The 25851-nt window shown below is 36.6% G+C and overlaps 1 protein-coding gene and 1 long non-coding RNA gene across 4 annotated transcripts in view; both read right to left on the reverse strand.

Moving 5' to 3' along the window:
• tbc1d2 (TBC1 domain family, member 2) overlaps positions 1-21961 on the reverse strand; it is a 26947-nt gene extending 4986 nt beyond the window's left edge. The window contains exons 1-13 of one of the 3 annotated variants that reach the window (XM_065275314.2): positions 21621-21960; positions 20249-20640; positions 17798-17945; positions 10733-10856; positions 8752-8867; positions 8332-8678; positions 7845-8228; positions 6573-6683; positions 6309-6466; positions 4322-4819; positions 2296-2416; positions 1937-2122; positions 1653-1774 (exon numbers count right to left, since the gene is read on the reverse strand). In XM_065275314.2, the coding sequence (XP_065131386.1) occupies positions 1653-1774; positions 1937-2122; positions 2296-2416; positions 4322-4819; positions 6309-6466; positions 6573-6683; positions 7845-8228; positions 8332-8678; positions 8752-8867; positions 10733-10856; positions 17798-17945; positions 20249-20632 (2699 nt within the window). In that variant the 5' untranslated portion in view covers positions 20633-20640; positions 21621-21960. Of the gene's footprint in view, positions 1-1648; positions 1775-1936; positions 2123-2295; positions 2417-4321; positions 4820-6308; positions 6467-6572; positions 6684-7844; positions 8229-8331; positions 8679-8751; positions 8868-10732; positions 10857-17797; positions 17946-20248; positions 20641-21620 lie in introns of those variants that run through there. The other 2 variants (XM_065275315.2, XM_073812160.1) reach the window with 2 other exon arrangements.
• A 392-nt stretch (positions 21962-22353) lies between these two features.
• On the reverse strand, positions 22354-25456 carry LOC135763010 (uncharacterized). The gene is made up of 4 exons (XR_010539495.2): positions 25273-25456; positions 24409-24529; positions 24116-24199; positions 22354-23360 (listed from the first exon to the last, which is right to left on the reverse strand). It is a non-coding gene; the product is annotated as an uncharacterized lncRNA (long non-coding RNA).
• Between the last annotated feature and the right edge of the window lie 395 nt (positions 25457-25851).

The raw sequence follows: 25851 nt of genomic DNA on the forward strand, positions 1-25851 counted from the left end.
ATGAGAAAGGTATTTATGGACTTATCTAACTCTGGGGAATATGATGAATAAGCTAAATTACGAAAATGTGGGCGTGTTCCTTGAATAACTGTATTGACATTAATGTTAGTTCATGGTGCATTAATTAATTTAACAGTTTGATTTTATAAATGTATTAGTAATGGCTGAAATTAACATGAAGATTAATAAATGCTGTAGCAGTATTGTTCATTAATGTATGCTAATGCTCCATATGGCAAAAAATATATATTTATCTGGGCATTTAAAAAAAATATATATGCTAAATATGTTTTTGAATTTGAAAATATATTTAGTTTTAACCTTCATATATTAATATATATATTTAAAAAATATTTCAGGGGCACCAAATACATTCCTAATTTTACAATCCATACAGCCCTTGGCCAAAATGTTTGTGAAGTATGTATGAAATGTAAAATTTTATAAAATACATTTTTGCAGTTAAAATATACTTAATTTTTAATCCTTTCAAACTTATTATGTATACTTTTTTGTAACATACAAAGTTTTCTTACAAATTCCAATGCGACGTGAATAAAATACTTCAAAATATATTTACTTTTTATATATATTTCAAAATATTAAAAAAATTGCCAAAAATATACTGCAAACAAATTCATTTTTGTAAACATATTTCAGCAAATATATATATTTTTTTAAAATTTTTGTATATTTTGAAATCTATTTAAAAATACAGAACTGGTTGAAAATATACCTAATTTGAATCTTTTTTTAAACTTGTTATGTATAATTTTTTGTAACATACAAAGTTTTCTTACAAATTCCAATGCGACGTGAATCAAATACTTTAAAATATATTTATTTTTAAAATATATTTCAAAATATACAAAAAATACCAAAAGTATCCTGCTAAAATATTCATTTTGATAAACATATTTCAGCACATTTTTTTTTTTATATTTTTAAATTTATTTCAAAATATAGAACTGGTTGAAAATATACTTAATTTGAATCTTTTTTTAAACTAGTTATGTATACTTGTTTGTAACATACAAACTTTTTCTTACAAATTACAATGCGATGTGAATAAAATACTTTAAAATATACAAAAAATTGGCAAAAATATACTGCTAAAAAATTCAATTTGGTAAACATATTTCAGCAAATATATTTACAATTTTGTATATTTTGAAATCTATTTAAAATATTTCTTTTTTACAATTTTTGTATATTTTGAAATATATTTTAAAATATAGAACTGGTTGAAAATATTCTTAATTTGAATTTTTTTTAAACTAGACCTGTATACTTGTTGGTAACATACAAAGTTTTTCTTACAAATTCCAATTCGACGTGAATAAAATACTTTAAAATATAGAAAAAATTGGCAAAAATATACTGCTAAAAAATTCATTTTGGTAAACATATTTCAGCAAATATATTTCCAATTTTGTATATTTTGAAATCTATTTAAAAATATTTATTTTTTTTACAATTTTTGTATATTTTAAAATATATTTAAAAATATAGAACTGGTTGAAAATATACTTAACTTGAATATTTTTTTTAAACTTGTTAACACCTTATTGTAAAGTCTTATTGTTATAATATACTGTTACTGTTTGTTTTTATATTGTATTAAAAATAATATTCTCAATTCTTCATCTCACCTTCCATCTGCAATGGTGTTGGGGAAGAGGCGGAGATACTGGTAAATCTCAGCACTATCTTGAATCTTCAAGATGGCCTCTTCTCTATATTTAAAAAGAGCTAGTGCATAGCGAAATATCACCTGTAAGATGAAGGACATCAAATTTTAAGTTTTTGAACTATTGATTAGAATAAGAGAATATCAGAATGTTTCGATCAAAATGTCAATATTTTGAATATCTTTACCACATTAATGTCTTACATCTCTGGCACCAGTAAAAATCTATAGTGTGATGCACACTACCTTGATTCCTTCAGACAAGAAGGCGTCCCACACTTTAAACAGTATTCGACTGGGCAGACTGTCAACAAACAGCACCAGGAACCATTCAACAGTAATCAGTGACACATCTACTTTCTGTGATTCAAGATGAGCCATGAGTCGAGGCAGTTTCTCCCACATGAGATCCTTTAACACAAGTTGGTCAGCCTGAAGAACGGCAAGAAAAGTGTGTAAGATTGAAGGTAAAGTGGAGGGTGGAAAAAAGTGTTTCTGTCACACGTGAACTTTCTCAATGCCTGAATCTTGCATGGTGATGGTGTTGCATTTTTTGTGTTTTTATAATTTGGCTGAGGGTGCAGGGTATTAGAAATATCACCTACCTGACAGCCCACCAGGCCTTTAGTGTAGTAATCTTGTGGCATGAAGTGCTCCACGATCACAACCAGGCACCAGAAGGCATCTTCCTCATTCTGCAGTACCAGCAGAGCAATGGCTGCCAGTCTGAATACATTGGCACAGGTTGTGTTATTTACTTCGGATGGCAAGCATACATTATTAGGATTGACATTTGCAACAAAAGAGGATGTTCAATAAATAACCACTAGGTGTCAGTATATACCACAAAATGTTTAAAGGGGCCATGGCATGAAAATCTGTCTTTTTCCATGTTTAAGTGCTATAATTTGGTTCCCAGTGCTTCTATCAACCTAAAAAATGTAAAAAGGACCAACCCAGTAACCATTCTCTGCAAGCACGTGAAAAAATTTCATTGCTATTTGGCTCTCCTTATGATGTCATAAGGGGTCTTATTATAATAATACCGCCCCTTAATCTGCACTATCCAACCACGGCACAGCCATTTAGTGCAGAGAGAGATAGAAAATAATTGACAGCACAATTGAGTTTCAATTGCAACAAACCACCATCATTGCGATCAGTGTTTGCATTTCATTAAATGACACCCCAAGAACGGCACATTTTTGCTCACACCTACAAAGTGGCAAATTTTAACATGTTATAAAAAGTTATCTATATGGTATTTTGAGCTAGAACTTCACATTCGTACTCTGGGGACAGCAAAGATTTATTTTACATCTTAAAAAAGTCTTGTGACATGGCCCCTTTAAAATTGAATAAACGAACAGCATAATTTATGGTACTAAATATAGTACTCGTTTCACAATCTTTGAATCTAGTATCATTTTTAAAGTTTTAAAGATGTAATTTATGCAATATTACAGTCCGTGTAAAAGTTTTGGTGGTGTTTGAAAGTTAAGGAAGCCGAGAGAGGACATGTGATATTATTATTTTGCTTGCATGTTTTCTCGTGATCACGACTTAATTTTGTTGAGATAACAAAAGTTGTTTTCTCACTATCCTGACATTAGCCAAATCCGACGTAATTTTCTCTCCATAATATTTTGTGGACTGGTGATGCATAGGAGTTGGGGTCTTTGCCGCCCGTCACCACAAGTTTAGGAAATAGTTGCCCATGATGGACTAAATAACTAAAAGTTTGATGGCCGATGTTCGTGAATTTAGGGACAATCTCGAAAGTTAAAATGTACACGTTTCTATCTTAAATAGTTTTTAACAGTTTATTTTAATTAATATCAAAAATCCAAAAAGTGGCCATTATAGCTGACAACCACATGAACACTGTAGAGTTGGTTTTGTGTCTGTTTGTTGACCTCAGGTCATTCCATTTAAAGACGGGGTGCATGATTTTTTTTTAAAGAGTGTACCCGAGTACCAAAACACACTTGTAGCCAATCAGCAGTAAGGGGCGTGTCTACTTACCGACATCGTTGCCTTGGTTGCGTATGTGTGGGGCAGGTCTTTTAAAAGAAGGTCCAGATTCTTTTGGGGTAGGGGCGCGTTAGTTTAGGTGATTTCAAATGTCAACATTGACTTTCAGAGATCATCCACCCCGCCTTTAAATGCTGTTTAACGTATATATTAAGGTGTAACTTTAGAGATGGTCCCTAAATTCACGACTATCAAATTGTCAATTACTGACAAATATATTTTAGTTCCCTGATATAATTCCTTGATATAAGTAAAATCAAATTTTTTCATCCATGCTAATTTCGTTTCAGCTTCCATAGAAAGTTGAGAGACAGCAGCTTTCCCGTGGGTGGGCGTGGTTTCAGCGAAGGCAGCAGACACGCCCCCAACATTTAAAAGCAGATAATTCTGCTTATTTTTCCCAGATTTTGAAAACTTATTTTATTTACTTAAAGTTGTTTTCAATTTGGTTGGGTGGTGGTTAATAACAAATTTTCTGTAGTGTGACAAACTCAGAATACTTTCTAATAATTGAATAATAATAGTATTTTTTTCAGAATATTACATGGATTTGTGGTAAAGTTTTGGTAGATGTTTGTGTTTAGTATTGGTAAACACCTGTTGAGTCCCTGGACGTAGCCAATGGTGGGGTTCTGCCATGAAAACGCCTGCAGAACTCTCTCCAGCTGTGGTATCAAAGGACTTGAAGGGGCAGAAAAGTTTTGATTGCTGGTCAGCGTTCGATCCAGGTCCAGCTGAATCTGTCTGGGCACCAGGTGTGGTGAGCTTCTACTCTTCTCACACAGTTTTTGATAACGGTCAGGATAGCACTTTCTGAGTGATCTGGTTCTGGTCTGGATCAGGTAACGCCACACCCGTGCGCGGTACTCACGCGGTAGGCCGGTTCGCAGGAGATTCTTTACTTCCGGTGATGAAGAAAGCTCCCCATCGGTCCGTGCAAAGAGCTGAGAACAGCGAGCTAGCAGAGACCCATCACATTCCTCATGGTTAAGTAGGTTATGGGATCGAACCTCCAGCCCCTGGATCTTACTAAGGAGCTTCTGGTCTTCAACTTTATAGTCTATGGCGATCCGAAAGCCATATTCGTCGTAATCACTGTGGAAGGGAAATGATAGTGTGAGTTTGATGATTATGATCAGTGTCTTCTATGCTTCAACAATTTCAGGTCAGTTTTATTATTATAAATGTTAGTCAAATGAAATGTGTCTATTGTCAGGGTTCCCACACCTTAGTTAACTTCAAATTCAAGGACCTTTCAAGGACTTTCCAGGTCCAATACCCTCAAATTCAAGGAATAAATGCGCGGACACATTTCAAGTGAGAGCAAGGTTACAAGGTGTTACCTTAAGATACATTGTTACAGTTCCCTTTCGAGGGAACTCGTGCTGCGTCTCTGCGGTGACACTTTGGGGACACCTTCAGGGGTAAGTGCGTCTGAATGTGTATATCAAATTCAACCAATGGTGAGGCTTAACGACAAGACAGGGTGATGTGGGAGACATGAAGTATATCGCTATCTGAAATACTGCCAATGACAGCGTTACAGGGACGCAGGAAGTATGCCAAGTGAGACGCAGCGTCTCGTTCCCTTCTCAGGGAACAACAGTTACATACGTAACCAGAGACGTTTTCATGTGTCAAACACAACTATGCAAAAAAGCATTTTGGTATGAATCAACATTCGCATACAGAAGATATAAGCATTTAAAGCGAACAGTTTAGCATGTGTGCTTTAAAAGTCAAGAATTTGTATGATATTATCCTACACTACACAGGTAATAATATGGATTTTTTTTCCAGAAATCTTCTTCCATAAAATGGATTCAAGCACTTTAGATGACCTGTATCTATGTATGTATATTTTCAAAAACTTCCCAGGGCCTTGAATATTTTTCGCCCAGATTCACAAACTTTCAAGGATTTCCAGGACCCGTGGGAACCCTGTATTGTGTTTGCTGGTCATTTGGCATTTAAAGTTTTTTTGTATAATGAATGACATAAAAAACCAAGGCCAATTGTTTTGGAAAATTTTGAGGATTTGGAAAACAATATTTAATCACTTGACATACCACAATTACAGTCATTTTTAATTACATTAAATGATTTGTACATTTCATTGAAAGCATTATTTGCAATTGTTTATAGGAGGTGTCATTATGTTTGGCCATAGATCTCGCTGCCTTTACACAATGTGACCAGCAGGTGTCGCTGGCGTGTATGGTGTTTCGAACGCTTCGACACTGTGAATCAATTGATTCGAAGCTTTGAAAAGCTTTGTTTCTCTCAATGGGACATCCTACGTGGACTTTACGGACACGCGCATGAGACTGCAAGTCTACATAAAGTGCGCAATTTGGGACACAGCCATGATCGTATATTGGCTCCGCCCACTGGCGTTCAGCCAGAGAAATGAGTGTATCTAAACTAGTAGTTGTTTAAAATCACAATCACAATTCCCATTAGTGATGAAAAGTTTTATCAGTGTGCCATTGAGATTGTTAGGTGTTTTTTTGCATGAAGAAACATACAATATGCTTAAAAAGCAACTTCCAAGTAACATACAGAAAACATGGACTGGATTTACCTGATAAGGTTTAGTTTATTGGCCTGAACCATATCTTTAATCAGATTTCTGACAGCTTCTCTCTGCTCTGGATTTAGATCCTCTCTCTCCTGGAGCTTTTGAAGGACGCCCAGATGCCTGCTCTCCATCTGACAGTTATTGGCCTCCAGGACCGCACACTGACACATTCACACACACACGGTAAGATTATTAACTATAAAATTAATTATTAACTCATTTTATTAGACACATTTAATGTTTTATAACGTTAGAGAATCATTTCACCTTTACTATCAGATTTTTCTCCTGTTCTGAACTTTTCCTCCAAAGCGTCGTCAGCTGGTAGATCTCAGAGTTTAGAAACTTGTTCTGAGTTTTATATGCTTTCAAATCATCCTAAACAGAGAGGCAATAATGAGATCATGATTACATTTACATTAAGAGGGCTTTCAACATGCATTATTAATAAGCAAACCACTCAGAAAAAACTAACATCTCTTTAATAGTTTATAATTATTTCTCCTAGACATCAATGAGAAAAACTGGAAAGCAAATTTCTCAATTACAGTTTCAAAGAGATCTCAACAACGTCACAAACTGAGCTCAGATTTGCCAAATCAAAACTTAATATCATTGAAGTATATGTACAAACATCAGCTTTACCCAAATAATTTTATTCATAAAGCACTGACAAAGAACAAAACAATTTGTTATATTTTCCCCCCATAAGATCCCTTTCCGCCAAAATAAGACATACATTACAACAACAATAAAATTACAATATTTGAAATTAGTGAACAAATAAAAAAAATGAATCCAGATTATTTTAGCCATACAATTAATGTTATAGCTACATACTCTCAAAGGTCCACTGTGTAGATTTTTAGCAGCATCTAATGGTGAGATTGTGAATTGCAACCAACGGCTCAGTACACAGATCACCCCCTCCCTTTTACCATGCATAGCGAAGCTACGGTAGGTACCATAGGACAAACTTGTTGTCTGAGATAGGCCCTGTCCCAAATGGCGCACCTCATGTGAACTTTCGGTCTCGTGGTCTTAAATTGCGAGTGCTCGCTTAGCCTACGAGTCTGTAGGGTGTCCCATCTGTCATTTTTATGCTCCGAAGTGTGCTCATTAGCGCCCCCTTTGAACCCTTGATGTGGTCTTCGGCGAAGCCCGCACTGCAGCAGGCTTCGTGCACTCTACCAACCCAGAAGTCATTGCGAAAGAGAAATCAGACCAATCAGATGACGGAAGGGAGGAGTTCACACTGATGGGCAACTTCTCTTCCTATTTCCGGCGTGACACTCGAGTCTGTCCCAAAATACAACTTCGGTGCACCCTCTTGGACTCGCGTCAAGGGTCCCTAGGGTCTGCACTACATGATGTTATCAAAGTGTGGACTCTGAGGAGGTCCACAAGTCCGGAGTGTGCCATTTGGGACAAGGCCATAATGTAGTTGTGGTGGCTTCATCAGAGAGATTGGAAGGTTGCCCTTTGGTCAGCACCCAACGTCCTCCAATGAAAACAATGAAAACTATTATTTTTTCTTACCTTTAAATTCTCATTCTCGTGTGTTAACTGTTTGAAGGTTTCTGACGTGACGCCGTCTGTGCATTGCTGGTCGGTCCCACAGGTTGTCAGCTTCTCCGAGAGCTTCAGTATCACTTCCTGTTTGGCCTGGTTCTTCTGCATGAGGAGCTGGATGTTCTCCTGAAGCTCAGAGATGTGCGCGTCCCGCTCGCTCAGATCCCTGCGCAGGGTCTCGTTCTCCACCTGTAGAGAATCCAGACGCTCTTGCAATTCTGCCGCACGCCGCTCGCATTGTCTCAGGAGCTCCAGGCGCTCATGTTCCCCCTCGGCTGTTAGAAACTGAACACAGGTCTGCTTCTCCAGCTGGGCAGCTTCCAGAACCTTATGCAAGATGAACACCAACTCCTAACAACATATACACAAGACTTTATTATTATGGGGTTTGTTTTCATAATAAAGTCCTAAAGTTTTAGATATAGTAAAATAAAACTATGCTCGTCTTTGCTACCTTCTGTGCTTTGACCTCCTGTTCAAGCTGAGATGTTTGTTCAAACGCTTTAGTCTCTTTAAGGTCTGGAGGTTTAGATTTTTCCTTGTTACTCTTTCTTTGTTGCGAGATGGAGGATAGATGGTGAATGAGGCCATTTTCTTGCATTTTTTCACACTTGGGGTTAACAGAGGATTCTGGGACTGGAGAGGAACAAGGTGAAGGTTTAGATTTTTCCTTGTTACACTTTCTGTGTTGCGAGATGGAGGATAGATGGTGAATGAGGCCATTTTCTTGCATTTTCTCACACTTGGGGTTAACAGAGGATTCTGGAGCTGGAGAGGAACAAGGTGAAGGTCCAGCAGAAGCTGTGTAAATAGTGTTTTCAGTAAATGCGTAATAATATATATCATTTTAATGTTGTGAAAATGTTGTGCTTACTGGGCATCTTAGATGACTCCTTCTGGGAACCGTTTTGGTCACAAGGAGCATCTATGTGGAAAACACTCTGTCGTACTTCCTGTGACTGCCGTTGAAGCAAGCTTCGCATCGTGTTCCTATAACGCAAACATAGAGGGAATGTTTAGAGTAGTATGCCATACTTCTTAAAGGGATAGTTCACCCAAAAATGAAAATTCTGACAACATTTATTCAGCCTCAAGTTGTTATAAACCTGTATAAACTTCTTTGTGATATTTTGCTGTATTTACCGTTTTGGAATCCATTCAGCTGATCTCTGGGGTCTGGCGGTAAAACTTTTAGCATAGCTTAGCATAACCCATTGAATCTGATTAGACCATTAGCATTGCGCTAAAAAATAACCAAAGAGATCCGATATTTTTCCTATGTAATACTTGACTCTTCTGTAGTTACATCGTGTACTAAGACCAACAGAAAATTAAAAGTTGAGATTTTCTAGGTAGATATGGCTAAGAACTGTACTCTCATTCTGACGTAATAATCAAGGACTTCCCTGCTGAAAAAACCAGCATCAAACAAGCATGGGAATTATGCTGGTCTATGCTGGTTTAGCTGGTGGTCACAGCATACCAGCACCAAAACACAACATATGCTGGTATGACCAGCATGGGATGCTGGTGCTAATGTTGGTTTAGCTGGTGCTAATGCTGGTTTGTTGCTGGTTTAGCTGGTGCTAATGCTGGTTTGATGCTGGTTTAGCTGGTGTTCACTAGCAAACCAGCACCAAAACACAACATATGCTGGTCTTTCTGGTATGCTGGTTTTTTCGGCAGGGTTTGCTGCCATACCATGGCTGAAGGAGGTGCAATGATAATATGCAGCGCCTGAAAATAGTTCCCTTAGTATCTTTCAATGGCAGGGGACTATCTTCAGCCATGGTACGCAGCGAATTATTACACCAGAATGAGAGGATAGTTCTTAGCCATATCTGCCTAGAAAATCGCAACTTTTTTATTTTTCCGTTGTTTTTAGTACACAATGTAACTATAGAAGAGTCAAGTTTTAAATAGGAAAAATATCAAAAGTTTTTGGTTATTTTTTTGCGCGATGCTAATGGTCTAATCAGATTCAATGGATTATGCTAAACTATGCTAAAAGTGTTAGCACCGACCTGGAGATCGGCTGAAAGGATTCCAAAACGGTAAAACTCTATGGGAGCTGGAACAAAAAAAGTGGAGTGTCCCTTTAAATATTTTTTGAATGATAGAGCCAAGCGTTAGGTTGCACCCCGCTCTCCCCTATGTTATATTTAGAAACAGCAGCAATGCTGATTGCTGACGTATGCATTTCCAATGAAAAGCCACAAAGACGTTCCTATTTAAAATAAGAGCAGAACCACATTGCACTACAATATAACATTTCATCTCTAATCGTGCCACTTTACTGTAACCATAATGCAAACACTTTACAGCTTGGTAGTGCTTGCATTCAAATGTATAGTGAATTAAACCCATAGTTCATCTGTGACTGAATGTGGTACCTTTGTGCAATAAATGTAAGAGTTAAATGTAAGAGTTAAATAAATTACACACATTAGTTTTTTTAGGTAGATGCTTGTACTCTTGTATAGGTCAGTGGCCGAGCATTGCATTAGCAGTGCAAAAGGTCACAGGTTCAAACCCATGAACACACATACTGTTAATTGTATACATTTCAATGCACTGCAAGTCACTTTGGATTATGCCAAATGCATAAATGAAAAATGTTCTTGACGTCCATTGAGTCATTCAAAAGACATGAGTAAAATTCAACGCTGCAGCTAAAACTGGGGAAATTACATATGCTTGTGTATGAATAAGGGTCTTACTTCCTTAAACTCAGTATTCTACAGAAATCCTGATTATTGCAACACAACTATCCTTCTTCATTTGTGGGCAGAGTAAGCTGTATTTCATCATGCCCGAAAAACACCTCACTCAGAAAGTGAACTGTATCAACTCACTGAAGCTCAATAAGGGGATGTTTGATTGACATGTTCAGCGGGTTGTTTGTTCCTGGTGCGGGCAGACTGGCGGCTTCTTCACCCACCAGCCCAGGAGGAGTTTTCACCACAGGCAAGAAATCGGCTAAAACGCAAGACATAGAAATCAATTTGGTTATTAAATAAATCAGTTAAAACAACCCAGCAAAGGTTAAAATGCAACCCATTGGATTGGGTTCGTCCCTTTTGACCCAACGCTGGGTTAAATACCTCAGCATTTTTCTACTCTCTATCTGATATATATATATATATATATATATATGAAGAGTTTGGTTCCAAAACGCAATAAATCCATTTTGACTAATTTGGGTAAAAATGTCACAAGATGAAAACCTTTCAAATGTTCACATAGCATCTTTAGGTTATAATAAGATAAAAAATTGATATCCATAATTTGATTTTCAAAGATTTATTGTAAAAACTGATAAAAATCCATGACAAGTTTAAAAGTCTATTGAATCAATATATAAATGTGCATTCATCTTTGCTATGTTATATTCATTTAGTTAGTGGACTAGTGGTATACACCTATTAAAAAAAAACATTCATGGTATTAATCAAAACACTTACTTTGTCATATTAAAGGTGGGGTGCAAGATTTTTCAGAAACGCTTTGGAAAAGTGAGTTGGGCCGAGTACCAAAACACACTTGTAGCCAATCAGCAGTAAGGGGCGTGTCTACTAACTAAAATCCTTGCCTGGTTGCATATGTGTGGGGCAGGTCTATCAAAAGAAGGTCCAAATTTTATTGGGGTAGGTGCGTGTTTGTTCAGGTGATTTCAAATGTCAAAATTGGCTCTCAGAGATCATGCACCCCACCTTTAAGAGAACACAGTCCATTTTTTTTATTAAACTACTATAGCTATAGCTTAATAAACTTCCCACTGGAAGGGTTTCAGGACAAGCACGGCGGATACAACTCGAGCCATTTAGATTTTTTATTTAGTACACATACACGCATGTGACATTTGTCACTTTATCACTTATCGCTAGGTTGTAAACCAGCAATAAAACACAAAACAACACCACGATAAACTAATGCAATTACACAATCATGAAATATTAATGTACAATCTAAATTATAAGTAATGTCAATTTACAGACACTCACTGGCAAGCGTACCAGTCCTGACTAACAACAAAACCAAACTGAAACCAACGGCGGCAGCCGCGGCGCCTGCGCATTCACTAATTTTGCATATACAGATACACAATAAACAAACATATCTGTAATCTAGTAAGGTTATAACATATTATAAATACATAATATAACAAATGTTCCTGCATTCAAAATAGGATAGTAAAATATACTTATTTCTTCAAATGCCCAACATAGAAATAACATCTACCACTTATAATATAAAAATACAAACAGTACCTGGTGTAAAATGTTTTGGTCCTGCTCGATTTTCATTGACTTCAGAGAAATAATGGAAAGTTTTTCATAACATCTCCTGTCAGTATATTAGCATGACAGAAGCATGATGTTGTCGAGTGAGAACAAGCAACAGCCGACATTTGTCCTTCGCCCAAGTGCCTCTCACGTAAATTATTAGATTTTGATGGTGTACGTTTCTTCCCCGCCACAGGTTTATCAATTCCATCAAAAATATTATTTTGTTTTTGTTTGTTTGTCGATCATAAAGTACAAAGTAGATGAGGAAAACTACGACTCTGTGTGTATTCAAAGCCCGGCCTTATTGTTTACAATGCGTGGAATGGTGCGCTGTGATTGGTTAAGCAAATTTACTGCATTCTACAGAGACGGAGGACTGGCGTTCGCTGTGGAATGTAAAAAAAGATTGACAGAATAACAGGGTGGATATCGGATTTTGTGTCAAATGAAGAATTGACTTTTTAATACTGACCTGATCCAATACTTTTCATACATAGTAATGTAATTTAGTTCAGTTTAATGTTTTTTTGTTGTGTCCTGCTCCACCCTGTTTTCTAAAAATGATGTATCCAGACAATGCAAGTTTACACCCAAGTGAAGTAACATCAAGTCCCAGCATGCCTCAGATTCCACAAACTGTACTCACTGCTTACAAGATCCATTTAGTGACTGTGAGCCAGCACAAAGTAAAACTAAAAGTAAAGATTTATTAAAAACAATAAGTAGAAGAATGTTCAAGTTAATTTATCAAATTCAGTTAGCAAGTGTAAACAAACCTTGTCTTAGTTTTAGATTTTGGCCAAGAATGCATCTTAACTTCAGCTTGAAAAAAATGTCTCAAAGGGATGGGCGATAGTGACCTTAATTCATATCTAGGTCATTTCAGGATGAATTGTGATATACAATCTCAATATTTTCTACAAAGTTGTATAAAATGTTTACATACAAGTCAAAGCATCATGTAAGATGTCACAATTACCTTTATTAAAACAGCTTATGATGAAAATAAAAAATCAAAGGTTGGCAACCATGCACATTGTACACAAGCTACTGATGCAAAGAAGCGGTTCATATCAGATATCATACCGATAATGTTAGGATAATGTCCTAATGTTTCAGTATTATTGTAGGTTATATTAGATGCAATTGTGATGCAATAGTGAAGATTTTGATAGGAGTTCCTCTATCTGTTTCAACTTTACAGAGATCACGATTTCATTTCCTATGTTTCTTATGTCTTAGTAATTCAGCAGCTTTCCCAATGTCTATATGACAGTTTTTGCGGTTGGAAAAGATATTTATTTTCTGTCTTGAGAAGATAAGGGGATTTTAGCACTTTTGCTTTCAAAAGAAGCCGAGCCCTAGGTGGATTCTCATAAAAGATGCTTCATGAAATCAGTCAATAAGACCGTTATTTGCTATGATAATGAGTGAACACAATGATTTAAGTGCAAAGCTTTGATATTTTGTTACAAAATGCATTTCATACTTGCAGTTTAGCTGTCAAAATAATATTACTTGCAGAAGCTACTTCTCTTTTCGGGATTATGTAATGAATGTTGTTGTCAGGATTGAGAAAAACAGTAAAGAGTTTTTCTCACATCAGTTGTGCTATGAAGCAAAATTGTTTGCTAAGTGCCGGATGTTTAGTACAGCACAGCCTCTCCATATCCTATAGCACTACAATCCCAACATTTTTTCCAGTATTTCCAAACGTTTACTGGAAATCTGGATGACTATTACTCATTTCCTGGCTACACACCCTCTTGTTCAGATAGCTATTTGTAATAAAATCTGTTTGCAAGCATTGCTCAGGGCTGCACATTGTTTCACGGATGACTTAAAAGAAAAAATGAAATAATCAGCCGATTAAACACTTGTTTATTATTACCAGCTCATTTTTAATAATAACTGAAATCTAATAGTTTGTTTCTCAATATTTCCCATAATTCTGTCCTTTCCACTTTGTATACTTCATGCTCATAGCCTTAAGTTGGAAGTCATAGCTGTAGTAACAGAGCCGGCCCAGCCACTAAACGACACTTGCAATTGCAAAGGGCCTCGTGGCCAGCAGAGGGCCCCCTAAAGTCACTTAGCTAGTGTTTGAAAAAAATCATTCATCAAAAGTAACATAAAATAAATATAAATATTCATTATTTATTATTATGGCAATTTTAAAAAGGCTGTTACTTGTAATTATAGTTATTATGAAAGTTCGCTAATAAGATCTCTTTCTTGCCGAGATTGATTGACACACAGCATCCAGCGCAGCAGCCAATCAGTGCCCGCGACTATGTGCAGGCGAGCATCCCGCCCACAGAACGCAATGTTGAGTTGAGCCGGATCACTGATAAAGACGCAAACTTTTGCTGTTGCTTTAAGGACAATTTCTTTAATGTTATGCGTGTTTGTGCGTAAATGCGAAGTAAGTGGATCTTATTTGACTTCGGTAATGACCAAACCTGTGTTCTGTTTGACTTCTCTTTCTTACATTTGCCATCATAACGTGAATTGGTTTATTAAGCTTAATAATTAATATTTAAACGGTTTAACGTGGTAAATTAATTCTGTTACGCTTATATTTCACGTATGCCATTGTCATTTCTACATATTTATGTCATTAGTGTAATTATATTGTTAAACGTCTGAATTTAAAGTGTTTTATGTGTAAGAGTAAACAAACTCATGCGCATATGCGTGGTACATGTCCAGACAGCGCACCGTTGTTAAACCACCTACTAGCCTTTGCAAAAGTGTATAATGTCACTGTTCGGTGTTTAATATTTAAACTATAGCAGTGCATATGACATACAGTAGCCAGCTTTGTTAGATTAATGTTATGAATGCAATGTTAATTGTTAATCTTCAATTATTAATATTATTTGCAAGTGAATTGTTATTATCCACAAACCTATGTTTGTGTCAGATTTAGCTCATTTCAAACAAGAATGTTAGGTACTATTAACCTTGTTTGTTGGGTTTTAGATATTATTGTTAATTTTGTTTATTTGAAAAATTTAAACATTTAAGTATTATATTTATTATTTTATATAATATTTTAATTAAATGTTATTCTATTTACTCTATTTCATTTTAATTATATATAGGCTGTTGTTTGTGCGTCTTAATCTCTGGTGTCAATTAAAAATGTTTCTTTGATGGTCAGTGAAAATCACTTTATCAGTCTTTTTATTCAGCAAGTTCATCAGTGTGTGTTTGTTGCACTGCACTGCCATTCAGTTCAGTCAGTGGTATCATATTTTTCCTGTTAGACATCAAACATAGAACTCAAATCAAGAACTCAAGGGGGCAGTTTCCCTGAAAGGAATTAAACTAGTCCTAGACTAAAATAAAGGTAGGCTAAGAGCTGTCCAAACTGAAAAAAGCTTGCACTGACATATCTTAAAATACACCAGTGCCCTTTGTTTTGCCTCAAAATCCACACAAATAATGTTTTTAGTGCGGCATTTTTGTTAAAATTAGTTATGTTTTCTAATTAAACTAAGGCCGAGTCCTGTCTTAAGATATTCCCTGTCCGGGACCACCCCAAGGTCTTTTATTGTCATTCTGTAGGCTACATGTTGCCACATAAGAACGAAATACGTACTCAGGACCAGCAAAAAAGATCATTAACATACAGTATACATAGAATAATTAAAACATAATTTAATAGACACATTTAAAAAAATAGCATATTAGATATCATATGTGCAGTATAGTCATAAGGTAGTCATTGCTTTTCTTTAGGCCTTACTTAAAACGGTCAAAGGGCCCCCGACTAAATTTTGCTTAGGGCCCCCAAAGGTCTAGGGCCGGCTCTGTGTAGTAACAATAGCATCTATTTTGTAGGGATGGGCACGAGTACTCGATTGCTCGAGTACTCGAACGTGGCATCGATGATCGATCACGAAAACGATGATCATGTGGGTTTATTAATTTATTTATTGTGGATATGGCGGCATTTGGATGTCTGGTTAGCATTACGAGCGCATATGGTAGTAAAGACTGGGTCTGGAGATGCGTGTTTGACGTCGTGTCAAGCTACGCAGACCGACGTATGACATCAGTAACATTACCATGCGTGATTCAAAAACAAACAGATAATTCCGCGCGACCGCACCGCAGAAACCCGCCGATCCGCGCAGCCCGCGAGCCCGCGAAGCCGGTCACACCTCACATCACTGAGGCACTATGGTTTAAAAGGATGTCGTGATTTTCGGAAATACAGTCAGTCAGGTGCAAAATGTACAGCGCCGTCAAAAGTTCAATGGATTATCATCTCATATTTAAACATCAAATGTCAAGAGATACCAGAGAGCCATACTAGCATTACCATTACATCTTGACTGAGGTAAGAGGACGACACGACACAGCTAAACGCTAAAATGATAGCAAAACACTTAAAGCTGCATAATGTTATGAAGCTTGAGCTTCGACTGGACGTGTTTAAAAGTGCGCCGTTTATGATGCACATCCACAAAGGGAGTTAAACTTTCCTTTCTTTTTTTTTTAGATAACTTGGTTGAAACCTTAGTTGAAGTCTTGCATTTTATGCAGATAGATGCACGTTGTACATTTATGTTGTATAAAGGCTTAATATTATGCAGAGTGCGTCAAATAGAAAGGGCTTCGGTTTGTGTTTATTAACCCTTTAGTTTCACTTCATCACGCAGCTTTTCTGTTAGAGGTTTCTGTTAAAAACATTTGATTAATTAGGAATCTAGTATGTGTTCATTGTTCTGTCAAAGTTTCTTCAAAATTAAGTTTTATTTGAGTGTTTTAATGAAAATATTTTCATTTTCACCATGACGTGTACGCCCCGCCCCTTTGATTGCCCCGCCCCCAGTTAATCGAGTACTCGTTCTTCAGACCTATGGATTAATCGAAATGAAAAAATGACATAAATGCACATCCCTACTATTTTGGGATACATTCATTACACCAGATGTAGGTGCCCAGCTTCCTGCCACTTTTGGGCGTCAAATGTAAAAACGCCTTATAAACCTTTTAAAATAAAGGATCTGTAATGGTCTAAATAAAACAGTCCAGTTTAGTGAATGCATTATTTCATTTTCTGTTTAACCAGTATTACACAACTTGTGATGAAGCCACGGCTGAACTACATTAACCTTAAAGGAACAGTATGTAAGAAATTTATATCAATTAATCATTAAATGGCCCTGAAATGTCACTAGACATTAAGAAATCCTTTTCATTTCAAATACTTATATCACTGACAACAGCAGTCCGGCCAGGATATTGTCATTTAAAAAGTGGAGTTGCAGCCCTCAACTGATGTTTATGTTGTCGTTTGGTATATTGGCCACCAGCTGTGTGATTGCAGTACCAGTTTTAGCCACACGTTTTGTGATTGCAATACCAGTTTTGGCCACAATCCTACATACTGTTCCTTTAAGATCCTATTTCCAAACACATGTGTTAAATTGTATATCTTTAATGCACTATAAATTGCTTTGGATGAAAGCACCAAATGCATGCATGTAAATATTTCCTTGCAGCAAACAGGTACTGCAAACTTGTTTTATGAGGCGTGTTTTATGTTTCATGTTCCTTCCTCAAGATCTTGCTTTGTATTGCTAAACTGCAGACATTAAACTTTTATTGTCTTACCAGGGCCGGTCTGTGCAGATGGCGTGCCGTTTAATGATTGACTGTCAGATTTTGGCTGGGATAATTGGCCAGCGTTCTGCTCTCTGTACGATGCACGCTTCAGCTGCAGTTGTTGCAGCCAGTACATCTGTGCATCACGGTTAGGGGCCTGCAAACAAAATGGTGTTTTATGACAGAGGACTTTGTATTGCACTGTATAAATGGCTGGGTTATTTTTGACCCAATGCTGGGCTGTTTTAACCCAACCCCAGCATGGGGTCATTTTTAACCCAGCATGTGTTCTTTCCAATATTTACCCATTATGGGTCAAACATAACCTAGGCATTTTAAAAGTGTGGTTGTTATTGTTAATAGTGTTAGTCTAATATGGGCCTGCCTTTGTGATAAACAAAAGAGTGAGATATGGAGAAGAGGAAACTAACTGAATGCAACTGACCAGCATCTCCAAATAAGGATGTAACCAAATACTCAATGTTACAATCTGAAAAGTGCCGAGTTATTTTCAACCCAGTGTTGGGTCAAAAGGGAAAAAAAACCCTAGAAGTTGGGTTAAATTAACCCAGAGAATGTTTATATTTGACCCATCAAAACCTAGCATTTGGGTTGAAACAATCCAGCATAAGCTAAATTACAACCTACAAGGTTTTCCTTTTTGACCCCACATTAGGTTGAAAGTAACCCAGCCTTTTTTAAGTTAATACTTAATTGTAAAATGCTGTTGATATTGTAAGGCCTGTTGTGTATCCACCCATAAAGCCATAAAGTCATCAATGTCATAAAACTTCTGTTTGGTTTTCCTCCATTTGGAAGTTACCAGGCTATTATACTAAATATAGTCTTAAAATATTACTAACAGACAACACTGCACTTGAAACTAATATCGGCTATACTAATATTATATATCAAATCCAATATACACTCACCTAAAGGATTATTAGGAACACCATACTAATACTGTGTTTGACCCCCTTTCGCCTTCAGAACTGCTTTAATTCTATGTGGCATTAATTCAACGAGGTGCTGAAAGCATTCTTTAGAAATGTTGGCCCATATTGATAGGATAACATCTTGCAGTTGATGGAGATTTGTGGGATGCACATCCAGGGCACGAAGCTCCCGTTCCACCACATCCCAAAGATGCTCTATTGGGTTGAGTTCTGGTGACTGTGGGGGCCATTTTAGTACAGTGAACTCATTGTCATGTTCAAGTAACCAATTTGAAATGATTTGAGCTTTGTGTCATGGTGCATTATCCTGCTAGAAGTAGCCATCAGAGGATGGGTACATGGTGGTCATAAAGGGATGGACATGGTCAGAAACAATGCTCAGGTAGGCTGTGGCATTTAAACGATGCCCAAAAGGCACTGAGGGGCCTAAAGTGTGCCAAGAAAACATCCCCCACACCATTACACCACCACCAGCAGCCTGCACAGTGGTAACAAGGCACGATGGATCCATGTTCTCATTCTGTTTATGCCAAATTCTGACTCTACCATCTGAATGTCTCAACAGAAATTGAGACTCATCCGACCAGGCAACATTTTTCCAGTCTTCAAATTTTGGTGAGCTTGTTCAAATTGTAGCCCCTTTCTCCTATTGGTAGTGGATATGAGTGGTGCCCGGTGGGGTCTTCTGCTGTTGTAGCCCATTCGCCTCAAGGTTGTGCGTGTTGTGGCTTCACAAATGCTTTGCTGCATACCTCGGTTGTAACGAGTGGTTATTTCATTCAAAGTTGCTCTTCTATCAGCTTGAATCAGTCGGCCCATTCTTCTCTGACCTCTATCATCAACAAGGCATTTTTGCCCACAGGACTGCTGCATACTGGATGTTTTTCCCTTTTCAGACCATTCTTTGTAAACCCTAGAAATGGTTGTGCGTAAAAATCCCAGTAACTGAGCAGATTGTGAAATACTCAGACCGGCTCGTCTGACACCAACAACCATGCCACGCTCAAAATTGCTTAAATCACCTTTCTTTCCTATTCTGACATTCAGTTTGGGGTTCAGGAGATTGTCTTGACCAGGACCACACCCCTTAATGCATTGAAGCAACTGCCATGTGATTGGTTGATTAGATAATTGCATTAATGAAAAATTTAACAGGTGTTCCTAATAATCCTTTAGGTGAATATATATATATATATATATATATATATATATATATATATATATATATATATATATACACACTATTAAGCCTAATGCCCAATAGTATATCTAATCTATTTAGATATACTATTAGGCATCAGGCTTAGTTGCCTATTCTCACAAGAAATCTTATATTGTAACATTTGTTGTATTGTCTTTTTGCTGACAAATGCAGGCAGACAAATTATATATATTGTATTTTATAATATTAAGTATCTATTTTCTGCATTCCTCTACTATGCTCATTCATTCCTTAAAATGTAACAATTAATGAATGTCTCTATTGTTCAGTAGATAACATTACCTTGAGAATGACGGTACGCTCTGGAGTCTGGATGTGAAACGTCCCCTCCTCTCCCTGCAGCGGGTAGCTTAACGTCGAGCGAGACAGATCCACCTTACCCAGAGGATTGAGGTCCTGTGCGGTGCGATAGTAAAACAGTTGACAGCTTTTCTCCTCGAAGGTGAACCATCTGGACTTCCAGGCTTTTAGGGGTCCACCTTGTTTGCTGAGGTATCCACACAGTTTAGTGTTTGGAGAAGTTGCACCTCCAGGATTGATGGTGGTGACCTCGGGCTGAGCAGCTTGGATCTGGGGCTCCTCGCTGCCGACACTCACATCTGGTGGAGATATGTGTATATCTGGTGGAGGAGATGAACAAGTGCACTGATTTCCCTCGTTCTCCATCTGGTTATCTTCACAAAAGGAGAAGAAAAGATAGATTAGAGTTTGGATTAGATCAGAATTCAGGTTTATTGAGTCACAATTACAAATTACAAGAAATTTGATTCTAATATGCCAAATCATATAAAATGCAATAATGTTTAAATTCTGTAGAGTAAGTATTTTTTATGTGGGATACAAATTCACTGCAGTACACTATAATATAGGACTTTTACTATTAAATACTATAGGCTAGTACATAGTCTAATTGTACTATAGTTCATGTGGGTTGTTTTAAAGGGATAGTTCACCCAAAAATGAAAATTCTGTCATCATTTACTCATCCTAATGTTGTTTTAAACCTGTATGAACTTTTTTTTCTGATGAACACAAAAGAAGATATTTTGAGAAATGATGGTAAGCACACAGCATAGTGTCCATTGACTTCCATAGTAGGAATAAAAAATATGATGGAATTTAATGGGCACCATCAACTGTGTGCTTTCCATCATTTATCAAAATATTTTCTTCATCATTTATCACAATACTTCAATTATATTTTACAAAATATTTTTTTCCTACTATGGAAGTCAATGGACACTATATGCTGTGTGTTTACCATCATTTCTCAAAATATCTTCTTTTGTGTTTATCAGAAAAAAGAAATTCATACAGGTTTAGAACAACACGAGGATGAGTAAATGATGACAGAATTTTAATTTTTAAGTGAACTATCCCTTTAACAGATTGTGTCCAATTGCACAGTAACATAAAATACTATGATCTTTATATAAAAGTATTTTGAATAAAATAAGTTGAATTAAGCAAACATTATCTATGGTTACAGATCAGTGGTTCATTTTTCATGACGTTTCCAACTATAGTTATTTTTAGTATTTTTACATTTAGGCATTTACTCTAGTAGACACTTCAGTATTAAGTCATTTCTGTTAAAGCAGTATAGTAATAAAACACATTGTTTACATAACAGATGTTGATTATGATCACCTACCTTTTTCAAAAATAAAGCGAGTTGTTTAGCTGCTCCATGTGTTTGTCCAGCGCGCACCAAGTATAAACAACAGACGAGAGTTTGGTCTTATACACTTCCTTGAGCAACGAGTCATATTTCTGACAATGAGAAATCGGCAAGAAACAACATGACATTGGGTAGGGCTGCGGTAGATCCTTAGGGAGGTGTGTCGGAGATTTACCCTTTTAGCGTAAAGTTACCCTTTTTATGACAGCAATCCTCGTGCAAATAAAAATAAAAACATGTTATGCTAGTTACATTTTAATTTATCATACTAAATCAATTAAACACTAAATCAATTGAGTAATACAATCATGTAAAAGAGTGTATACTGAACTGAGCCAAATAAAGCACAGTGTCGTCACGTTCTGATACATTTTATGTCACGACCAACTGTCAGTACCCGATGCGTGCCGCCTGCCCGATCTGTATTGCGCATGCGCATAATTGCGTAGTAGAGAACGTCACCATTTCACTGTGCGATTGGTACCACGCATGTGTGAAACACTTTACGGCTAAGCATAACAACTGGCAGCGTATTTTTGTAGGCTACACTTTTGTGTAGTTAATAAAGACTCTTTTTAAACATATTTAAATTAAGACTTATTGGCAATTATCCAAAACCGCGTCCCAGCTAATACACAGCGGCTCATGGTTCATAATCGTTTAATCACTCTAACCTAAATGTCTTTCAACACAATAATAAACAATATACAATAGCAACTGCAAATTTATTAGTTTCAGTAAACAGAATAAATATACAAATCCATTTACATTTATCAGATGCATTTAACCAACGTGACTTACGAATAGAAACATTCAGTTTACACTTTTTTTCTGTCTCCATGCAAAAGTTTTCTATAATTTTTTACCATAATTTGCAGTAAAACCACGGTAAATATAAAATCAACCATGGTTTATTAATACATAAAAAATAATCATGCTCTTAAACCAACATATAGTAGTGTATTTTAGTAACCACAAATTTACCATGATTTAAAATAATATGGTTACCACAGTTTCATTCCAGCATTTCAATATTGTTACTGTAGTAGAACCATGGTAACAAAACCTTGAAATAAGATCTGCAGTTTGACCATTGTAAAACCAATGCATGTTTCAAGGTTACAAAAAATCCCTTAATCAGTCCGAGGTAACAGTGACTCACTGAGGAGAATATTCTGGAAACAAAACAATATTAATATCACAATAGCTCTAAGATAATACAAGTCATGTGTTTAAAGTCATGTTCAGTTAAAAGACAATTATTATTATTATAGGGTAAGTTGGCAGAATTTCAACCCACTTTGTGTTGTTACAATGTCTGTAATTTGTAAATGAACCATTTGGATGATGCAAAACATAGTTTTGGCAAAGTACTGTGGATAAAAAAAAGGGAATAAATCAGCACAATTAACTCAAGAATAAAGAGGAAACATTTTCTGTTCAAATGTTAGCATCTATTGTATTTGTAACAATATAAAGTGGGTTAAAAATCTGCAAACTTGCGCTTTGGGGCAGTAATTACAATATTATATTTGGCAATTTTGTATGTCCATCTATAGTTGCCATCATCTAAAGTCTTTGTGAGTGTTGCTTCATCTATTGTTGCCATCGTCTTAAGTATCTGTGAGTGTTGGCATCATCTGAAGTCTTCACAAATGAAGCTGGATCCAAAAAGGAGCTTCCGTAACCTCTAGTAATTTTAGGATGCGTATCCTGATGGGAAAAAAACAGGAAAGCAAAATTAGAAGGATTAGGATTGCTGCGGTTCATATTATTTCAAGCAAAAGTTTATGTGCACTTCTTATCATTTCATCACTGGAGAACAAGGTCATAAGATGTGTATGCGAATGCTTGGCTTAGAAGAGGTGTTTTTCTTGATTAAGACTGGTAGAGTTTAACTGTTTATGTAAAGTGCAACTATGGTCTGATTCACTTTTTTGCATTTCCTGGTGTGTAAGTGTGTATTAGTAAGTGTTAACGATATGCGAAAGGTACAAACCCCAAAGTAAAAGATGACACAAGTTATCGTCTCCAATGTAAATCTCTTTTCTTGGACAACAACAAACACACGGATTGTAGGCAACAGTTTACTTCCTGGGATTGGTGATGTAGACAAGACTGACAATATCATAATTCCTCCCACTTTGGCCTGTAAGTTTACTCCTGTTAGCATTGCATTGTGAGCGAATCTTTTAAACATGGTAAGGAGCGTCACAATGTACAGATTAGCTGGTCAATTAGGGACACAGAGCTTTTTAAATCACTGAGTTCTGTACAAAATCAATGCGTTTGAGGAAGGAGGGAAATCTAAACCTACAAAAATGTACGGAATGTGGAAAATAATGTTTTTTTATACCATATACACAAGATAACGTTGTTTTCAGCAATGAAATGGGTGCATTTTAAATAAATAAAACCACAACCATAAACCTTTGAATAGCAATGTATTAGTTTGAGGTTCTACTTACTAGTCATTGGATTCATAGCACCTTAGAGATGTTTTCTGACAGGTCTGCTTCAACTATGCTGCATGGCCATCAGCATGGACAAATCTACAAACACAACATTTAATTTGTCACAAAGCAAACAATAGTATGCAGTGCGAGATTCATTAAATGGAAACAACCAAGAGCAGATGTAAAACACTGAAAAGAAAATAATAGTATACAAAAGATGATTGTCTGAAAAAGAGATGATTGATTAATTTATTGATTTACTGGTCTGTTTGTCTGTCTGTCCAATGTTATCTCAACTAACTTACCATCTACAACGAAGTGGTTGGCCACCCGCATGACTCTCTTCCAGTCAACCGCGACATCGACATCCCACTTAGTAGGTACTGCCGAAGGGCAGCATGAAATAAATACTGGTCCATGTTGGTCCTTTATACAAATTACAAAAAAAAAGATATCTTGACTCACCATATGCTGCTACATGCACAGACAATGAAAGGTATTAAAACAAAGATGACATGACGAAACAATAAAAATAAATTAGATAAACATAAAAAGATAGAGATTAAAACACAACCCTACTGGAAAATCCAGCTAAAACCAATCCAGCATAAGCTTTAAGGTGGCAGTAGCTGGTTTAAGCTGGTCCTCCCAGCCTGGCAAAGCTGGTGGGTCAGCTGTCTAACAGCCTGACCAGCTTAAACCAGCAAAAACAGCTACCCGCTTATGCTGGTTTTAGCTGGATTTTCAGTAGGGAAACCAAAAACTTGAAATTATGAAATGTAGTGGAGTAAAATATGATAATATGCTTTGGAATGTATGTTTTCCAAAGTAAAACACTGATTAAAAAAGGAATACTTTTATGTAGAAAGTAAAATACTTAAGTAGTGTCCACCTCTGGTATCAACAAGGATTGTGGTTTACATGTCACATGAATCTAGTCAGGGCCAATACACCATCAAATAAATGTAAGTTTAAACACTCGAAGTTTTCAGGTAACCGGACACACTGCATTTCATTGTAAGCCTAACCAGCCACCTAGGCTAGCTAACTACATACTGATATGAAATACTGTATATATAATATTATGTCTTAGTGACCTTCTTGTTTATGCATAAAGAAGCCTGTATATCTGCATTAAAAACTTTTGAACGAACATTTCCGTCACTTACCTTAGCCTCCATATGTTCGCCGGTGTTGTTATATGACGCATTTCTTCACTATTTTTAAACTCCGGTTGTCGCGCATGCGTAGAACAGATCAGGTAGGGTCGTAAACTGTCGTAAAACACGTAGAGCTTCTGCGCATGCGCATAATTATGCACATGCTCAAAACAGTTCGGGCAGGCGGCACGGATCGGGTACTGACACCAACCCATAAATCAAATGTAATCAAAGTCCCTTTTAAGGAAAGTCTTCGCGCTCCGCGGCAATATTTTTCCCCAGACAGCTATTTTAGTGAAGACTAACTATCCATTTGAATAGGGAAAGTATGACATCTCTAAAATATTTAGCTAAAGTCACAATACAACAACACATTTCTGGCCAACAATTAAACATGAAATAAACTATACCGTGCATTTTCTGTACATATTTTTAGATTGCTCAAGCTACTGCGCATGCGCATTTGTTGGCAAACGCTTCGTGGAAATCTGTACATCGCCCCTTGCCCAAAAACTTTTCTGTTTTTAACGATTTATGATTGCCTGTTTTGTTTTACTGGATGGCATGACTTCCTTCACTTGAGATGTT

This window comes from Paramisgurnus dabryanus, chromosome 16 (genome assembly GCF_030506205.2).
Source record: "Paramisgurnus dabryanus chromosome 16, PD_genome_1.1, whole genome shotgun sequence".
NCBI classification, from domain to species: domain Eukaryota; kingdom Metazoa; phylum Chordata; class Actinopteri; order Cypriniformes; family Cobitidae; genus Paramisgurnus; species Paramisgurnus dabryanus.